Here is an 8604-nt window from a genome sequence, read left to right as displayed (position 1 = left end):
CTGCCCTTTAATCCTTACCCATAAGCTCTCGACTCGCTCTTCATCCACCCCTAGGCACAGCTCAATACATTCCAGTTGCTCTCTCACATAAAGAGCAACTCCACCACCTCGCTTTCCTGGCCTGTCTTTCCTAAAAAGCACGTAGCCATCCATGACAGCACTCCAGTCATGCGAGCTATCCCACCATGTCTCTGTAATGGCAATGAGATCATGGCCCTGCGACCACACTAAGTTTTAAACTACTGGAGCCCATTTTTTAGAAGGCTGAAGGAAGAGCAAACAAATTTTATTTTGGGTCCCATCATGTTTGACATGTACCTTTAAAATAATTGTTGTCAAATCATCATTAAGCTGGAACATAAATGCTGATAAGATATACCTCCATGTGCCTTTCAAGTTCTTTGAGTAACGTAGGGTATTTATCCAGACGCATAAAAGGTTTGCTGAGGCCTGTGGTCAATACAAGGATCCCAGGGCTGTTGGCACCTTTCATCTCCATGAATTCTCCTAGCTCCTCACTGTGCACACAAGATATTTAAACAAATTAAGACCAAATTACCAAGACAGTTAATATTACATTAAATTTTTTACTCTAGTCTTTAATCTGCAATGAATTTTGCCAAGAAAACAAGAGGTCAAATAAGGTGTACTTGAACTACTTTTTAATGTAAGTGCTGACATCCAGTTCAGCATTACATAAAATGAAGGAAGACATTTGCAGATTTGGGTTTCATCATTAATCCAATGGGAGCCATGGACATCGGATCAAACCCATCATTTTAGGCAATGGATGCCCAGAGACAGCTCCTAAATGCCAGCCCATGCAAGCAAAGATTACAGAATAGTCATTTGCACTACATTTTAAGTACATTACTCAGCTTTTTATTCTAGTAAAATGACATCTGACCCTAAGGGAAATTCACATAGGTAATGTCCAAGCATAAACCAGTCAATGGCTCCATGTTTAATCATGTGTTGAGTACAACAGGTTACCAGGTAGTGCTATTTTGAAGAAGGCAGGCACTAATGTGAAGACAAAGAATGTTTTAGAACTCTTTTTCCCCACATGTATGTATTCAATAACCTCATATCACACATACAGGTTTTATTGCAATGTGGCCAACTAACCAACAGCCATACAAATGGTAGACCATAGTAAAAAATAATTAATATGCAGTTCATTCTCCTATAAGTTATGGCTTCACTGAGGGTAAAATTAGCCAACACACTTGTTTTGGCAGCAAAGACAGCTTAAGAAGCCCACACACTCCAGATATCATGAACTGCTACTTCCTCTACCCAGAGGGTTTTTTGAAGTTGGATCATTTCAGAGAACTGTTTTACAGCATGGCCCTTCAATTTGTTACATTAACACAGCTGAAAAGGCAGCAGAGCACCATGGGAATTAAAGCTCATTTTACTATCAAAGAAAACTTACAGTATCTACATTTTTAGCTTCCTAATAAAGCAAAGATTTCAGAAAACTAACATAGAGGTCAAGGACAGGATTTTCAAGAGCTTATATGACCAGGAACAAAATTAGTCCTTTTCTTGGGGAAAGGAAGGGACAACAGCACTTGGGCTTATTTGCAAACCTCAGAAAACTCCTGTTCCAGAAGAACATGAGATTCTGAAGACAAAAATCTAAATAAAGGAAATTCAGAAAGTCACTTATTAAAAAAGATAAGATCTTTCTGCATTCAAGCTGTGCAATTCTAGACATCTGCACATGGCTTTGCTCGTTTTGTAAGCCCTTTTTCATAGTAAATTCACTAGTTCTCAGAAGAAAGCTATTCTCTTGTCACACTCATCTAAATTCTAGGCTAACATGTTCGGAAAGTCTTTACTTCCAACTGATTAGCATCAGTAGGTCCTCACAGGTTAGAATTACCACTTAATGCATTTTTTTCCCCTAGTTATTAGCATAATCTCACCTTTCAAAGGAAGTCTTAGCCAGCTACCAGATTCATTATTTTTAAAAACACAGACTTAAACATCAAAGAGCAACAAAGAAGGAACACTTATATATTATGGCCACATTAACAAACTAACCAATTATTCCAATACAAAGGAATGCCACTAGAGAAACTTTCTTTTTATTTTAGCCTGGATAACAAATTTGGAAGGGCAAATATCTCCAAGTTTAGAGGAGGGTGTATTCATTGAGAAGTGAAAGCAAACTGTGATCTGATCAATTCCTGTAGAAAAAAAACAATGATAGGACACTGCCATAATACACCAAAATACATATACTCAAATACCATAGTGAGGCATGCTATATAAAAGCATTAAACAGCACAAAACAGACCTGTCTTCCCAGCCGCCCCCGCACCCCTGCCCATTCCAGAACAACTAACAGCTCACAACTAGCAGCTGATTAGTGTCATCTATCCAAATGGATGAGAAGAACAAAACAACAGCATGAACCAAGTATCTTATGCAAGTGCTCTACCCATCATCCACCCATCTCTCTCTCCTCCTGGCTGTTAAACATTTAAAGCTTCCCCAAATTTACAGAACAGTATACTTTTCCATGCAGTTATTGCAAGCTTCTACAGTCTTCAGATTAGCCAACTTGTATTTACCTACACTGCCTTGTTCAAATACATGCAATACTGTTTCTGAATTGCCAGGCACAGCATAACTTTATGCAACCTCTTTTAGAGCACTTCATATCCATTCTAACCAGGCCCAGGCACTTCTCAGTGCATCTGTTTATACCATTTTTGCTGTTCTGAACTGCAAAACTGAGAAAGCAGCTGAGAGAGTTTTCCAACAGCTGCTCTGCATTTTAAAGATCCAAAGAAAACAGTTCAGCACACTTCAGAAAGCCCCCAGCTCCACAGTGCAGACTTCCCAAATCCCTTTCCCAAGTGACATATATCAGCAACTCCAGGCTTTCCTAAAATCAGCTCAAAGCAAGATCAGGTTTAAGTCAAAATTAACTAAAACTCATGGAAGACCTCTTACCTTAAGTTGCATGGAAAGTTATGACAATGTAACACAGATAAACCTGAATGCTTTTTTGGCTTAAATATAAATTTAAGAAATAAGGCTGCCCAACTCTGAATACCCTGATGCTCAAGATCTACTTTATCTTAAGCCTTCTCAGGCATATCCCTCACTCAGCATAAAAAACAAAAAACAAGAAAAAAAAACACTCCTATTTCAGAACGTGACAACCGATTCTGGTGGCACCCTAAACAAGACAAAGGATTTTGACTCATATTTATATTGGTTTACTGTATTACTAGCTACTTGTTCACGGAGGATTTAGGCTAATTCACTGGAACCTTAGGTGTAATGGCTGAGGCGTGGTTGCACACCCTCTCCTGCTGACTCAGCTGTAGGGGGGCAGTTGTCTCCAGCAGAGTGAAGGGGTGGACAGATGAGAGTACAGTGCTCAGTTTCTACAGGAAGTTTTACCAAAGCTTACCTATGAAAGCCTTTCTGTCTCCAGGAACTCAATGGTTTTAAATTTCAGTTCATTAATTATATAACATTGGTCTTCTATGCCATTACCTTTTTTTGTTTGTTTTTATCCATTAATTCTACCTGCATGCACCCCATACCCAGGCCAGCACAACGAAGTGAGAGCATATATGGTACTTGATAAGCATCTTCAAGCAAACCTTTTTTTTTTTTTTTTTTTTTTAAGTGATAGGCATTTGCTATGAGAACTAACAGGAAGCAAACATTTAAACCCATTCTTTGCCTTTTGTTTGCTTCATTCATATATACAGCCCTTGCTGTCTCGCTTTTTAAATTGCTTCCTTTCACATTTTTTGTTTTTCTTCCCCACTTCAGGCAGCACTATCTATATGCACCTCTATGTTGTTTTTCTTTTCTCCCCAACATACCAGTACCTTGTACAATACATTCTGATTATGAACACCACAGGCCATTCAATTTAACACTGTTCTGAACAATGCTAACTTTTGCTCTTAGATTGCAAGGATAAAAAAAAAATCTTTACTCCTAATTACTTTAGCCTTCTTCATGCTGCTGTGCGCATACAAATGCTTTATAGAAATGGTATTTGCTGAGCTACCAACTAACACAATGCTTTTTTTTCTTTTTTTTTTTTTTTTTAATTTTATTGCCTCTACAGGGGGAGGATCATTGTGGCTACCAAACCCATTCCACCCACATTCACATTTCTAATTTTCATATCACTGTTCCATTTATTCCTAACTTTGGCATTGTAAAACAGATCTGGCAGAAAACAGGAAAAAGCCCACTATAACCTACTTTGAAGCCTGAAATAAAAACCCAATACTAACTTATTTTCAGTGTCTACTTTTTCAATCCCTTTCAACTAAACACACTCTACCCACTTGTTACAGCTGTTTCCAAGCTACTCACTGCTCTTCAACATAAGAAACCTTGTTGTTTATCACATCATTTTTACTTAATCACAGCATAAGAACTTACAGAGCAAGTTTAAACCTCAGCTCACTTGAAATATATGCAAAGTCCTGAAAAACATGCTGAACAATGGCATCATCAGGAAGCCTTTGAAACAGAGCAGTGTTAATAGGTGTAATTAAAACTGAATTACACAATTTTCCTCCCAACATTCCTAAGAAGACAATGTTTTCTTTCATACACTTCTATACATTGCTCTTACAAGTTTTGACATGCTACCTTATTCAAACTCTAGAATTTGTGTGTGTGTATGTGTATATAGATATGTATTCTTTCAATACAACAGGACCAAAAACTTGAGTGGTTTAACTGTGCAGACTCTGTTACTAGTCTGCTAAAATAACCTGCTACCCCTGCAGCTTCAAGACTATAAAATAACCTTGTTGAAAAGGACACACCTTTAACTCAAATCTAAAAGTGAGCGTCCTTCATCTATTCACAATAGACAAACACAAGATTGAAACAAAACAGAAAGGTTTACTTTCAGTAAAATGGGAGGGGGGGGTAAAACAGTTTGGAATATAATATATAATATTATATTGGAATATAATAACAGCTCACAACTGGCTTTTATTTAACGGTAGCTTAAAAAACAGTGTTGTTAGCTTAAGAGCACAGCTGTTTTGACAAAGACAATAGCTCTTTCATGTCACAATTTCTATTGATGCTTGCAAGTACTGCACTTTCCTACTCAGTATTTGTAAGTAAAATTCTGGCCCACAGCTAAGTACATATGAAAAAAAGTATTATTTAGCTGAACAAGAAAATCTATTTAACAGTTTAATCATCAACTTAGTCACAACTGCCTATCGTAAGTACCTTCTTCAGAAAGAAGCAGCAAAGATTATTTCAATTCACTGCTTGAATTATTTTACAGAGTAAAATGCAAAAAAAAAAAAAAAAAAAAGCATACAAAAGGGCTCTGCTTCATTTATCCTGAAATCTCTAGCTCAAGAGTTCTCCCTTCCCTCCAAACTAAAGTTAACTCAACAAGAGATTATTTTAGAAGTCCCTGTGAAGAGTGTCCTTAGACCTTATTAACACATTCAACTCTTTCGTAGTGCAGCTCCAGAGCTGCCTCAAAAGCTGCAGTTCAGACTGGGGGGAGGGAAGAAAACAAGTTCAGATGTGTCTACAGCAACAGAAGCGGGGGGGGGGGGAGAGCACCATTTAAACCTGAGGGGAAAAAAACATCCAGGAAGTAAGGCATATATGTTTAAGATTACAACTTACACTTCTGAAGTAGGTCTCTGTTTGTAATAGATGGAGCACGAGCTATCACTGCTGAGGGGTCTGAGGACAGCACAGAGACACCGCATTTTGAGAGCACCGTGGCAAAGCTTGGCTCAGCGGCCCCGCAACCGCAGCTTTTCCTCTCCTAGTGCCCAACTTCCCAGTCCAGCTCCTGGCTCGCTCGGGGACTGGGGCTCGGCGCATGACATCAGCCCGCGCGCTCACAGGCTCAGGGATGCACGCACGTGGGGGAGGCACAAGGAGCTCTCTGACTCGAGCTGAGCTCTAGGCCACGCTCCAGTTACTTGGAGCAACTGTGGGGTTGCAGTGCCACAGGGTTTATCCAGACTGCTAGGTCAGGGAGCAAGCACAGAACATGCCTGCGACGTATCATTCAGCAGAATCTAGCAAAACTGGGGTTTTGAATGAGACTTAGATTTTGATAATAAGTTTCCTCCAACTGAAAATTGGCTCAATATTTGTCATTTTGCAGAATAAAGAATAAGCAGACATGTACCAATTTAAGTTTCTTTCAGAAACATTTTTCTTCCAGTTTGTTTAAATGACACCATGTCAACTTAAAACCTCTCTCTCCTCAAAATTACATATTTAATATTGATTACACTAACAATATTAATGGCCTATACTCTCCATATTTCTTCAGAAGAATTCTGTATCAACTTATAGGTGAGGACATTTAGGCTTTTTTTTCTTTAACTGTGATCCACTTTTCTATTTGACACGGAAAAGTCTTTTCACTTGTCATTTTAGACACAGCCCAAGTACAGTCCCAGTCCTAGCCTCTTCCTTCTCTTTTCCTTTGCTGGAGTTTCCCCTTGCAATAAACTTTGTGGCTTGTGATCTTTCCCAGATACATAACATCTCATGTTGCTATGACTCCTTCCTCCTCTGCCATTATCTATTTCAGTACTTTGTATCCAACTGCCTTTTTTTTTTTTTAATTGATCTGAGGGAAATTCTTTTACTTTCTTCCTTGCCTTAGGTTGCTTATCCTGCTTCTTCTCCTACAAGATGGCAAACATATTTCTATGATCAGAAGCACACATGGCAACCAACGCTACTCTGATCAAACACCGTGCACTTGAGGCAGTACCGTTCTGACCAGCTAGCAAAATTCTCTCCAAAAACAATAAAAACAATCCTCACCTACCCTTGCACTTGAACTGGGACTTTCAAGAAAAACTATAGGATATTAGAAACTCAGATTTCATATAAAGAAGCCAAATAGATGTAACTGTTATTGAATAATGTAAAGAAAATAGGGAGCATGTACATACACTGGCACTACAGCCACTGTGAGAGAAGGGAACAAGGAGAACAAGCAAAGAGCCAGTGGTGGAAACACACACTGACCTCAGCAAGAGGCATCACCCAGCTATACCTGGCAAGCTCCATCTCCACACTGTAATCAGTGGCTTAAGACACAAGCAAGCACAATGCCAGACCCCTACAAACCAAGGGGGCAGGCCAGAAAAAAACTGCAGGTAAGAACAGTCAATGGCACTATGTGCGTGTACAAATGAAAACGGCAGTTCAAATGTCAATGGATAACAGACTACATAGGAGAAGCAGCAAAGTTGACCACAAGGAAAAAACAGCATCAAGAGCACAGACTACAAAAACAGGAAAACAAAAATTATGCAATGGCTCTCAAGCAGCTCCCAAGACAAAAAAAAAGAAAAACGAAAAAGGAAAACAAAACCTCCACCTATCTGATTTCAAGACTGTATAACATTGGAGAACTGATGTTGAGTAGCAACTCTGATACTCCGATAAAAGTTACAGTGCCACAGCTGGAACCAAGTAAGTTTGCTCACAGTGTTCCAAACTTAATAAAAGTGATGAAGCAGAAGATTTTTTGTTGTTCTTGTCAGAGGCAAATACCACCTCAGAAACATTTAGTCTGGCACCAGAATTCCCTTATGGGCTGGATTAGGCTTTATTCCCATTTCTGCCTATTTACCTACATTCAAGGTCTCTTTATTGGTATTCATTTCAATAGTTTATTTTGATTACCTATTTAACTTAAGGAAATGAAAAATGTTTGTGGCTTTGTGGATTTGAGCTTGAAAGACCACTCATTCATGAAGGAAAACAAAAGCTAACCCTTCCTCCCCAACTTGTTCAATATATATACACCTTATATTTTATACTAATTGAATAAGACTCTTCTCATGTTGCAGTTATGTACAACCAAGAAGCAAACCACAAAGAGGAGAAACAGGAAGCTAATCAGACTGGAATTCATACTGAATGGCATGAAAAGACAGTCACATTCCCATTGAATGCCCCTTTTAAGTCTCCAGCCTTAACCCAAGAGCTACTGTTTAGAATTGATGATTGAAAAACCTTTCCAGAAAAATATGAAGCTTTTAACTACCATTCCAAAATAATATTGAATTAACATCAACAGTGTGTATATGTGTGTATCTATATATATAAAAAAAATTTTTAACAGGTATTACAACACTACTCAAAGTACATGCATGACAGTTGAGAAACTAACAGAGTAAAAACTTTACATGTATAATATTCCATTAAGCCACATGAATGTTCATAATTATTTTGATGTTGCCATGTTCCAACTAGTTAAAGAAATCATATAATTAATGCTTTAAAATGGTAGCCAATTTCCTTTAAGTTCTTTTCAGCCAACAACAATAAAAATGTAGTAATAAAACTAGTGTATTATAGAATTAAAAAAAAAGAAAGGTAAAAAAATTCTGAAGTCTCCCTAAAGCAATTATCCAGGAGATTTTTGTTTCATTTTTGTTGATATAGTCCCTACCAAAATTAAATGAATTTAATAAACTGTAGAAAATACTAATTTTGTGATATCAGAAGCTGACTTTTTATACCATGTGCTAGGTCTTTTGTAGCAAGCATTTCCAAAGTATACCTTATGCAGACGTGTTCCGTTTA

General features: G+C 38.0%; 1 protein-coding gene across 4 annotated transcripts in view; it reads right to left on the bottom strand.

The window, feature by feature from the left end:
* The window catches only part of ARHGEF7 (Rho guanine nucleotide exchange factor 7), a 117092-nt gene that overhangs the window by 37698 nt on the left and 70790 nt on the right, over positions 1-8604 (bottom strand). For all 4 annotated transcript variants that reach the window (XM_026068034.1, XM_026068033.1, XM_026068031.1 and 1 more), the window contains one exon: positions 380-518. In XM_026068034.1, coding sequence (XP_025923819.1) covers positions 380-518 — 139 coding nt within the window. The remainder of the gene's footprint in view (positions 1-379; positions 519-8604) is intronic.

This window comes from Apteryx rowi, unplaced genomic scaffold, assembly GCF_003343035.1.
Source record: "Apteryx rowi isolate R43461 unplaced genomic scaffold, aptRow1 scaffold_267, whole genome shotgun sequence".
Lineage (NCBI taxonomy): Eukaryota > Metazoa > Chordata > Aves > Apterygiformes > Apterygidae > Apteryx > Apteryx rowi.
The sequence above is the reverse complement of the archived record's forward strand: the minus strand, read 5'-3'. Positions and strand labels throughout refer to the sequence as shown.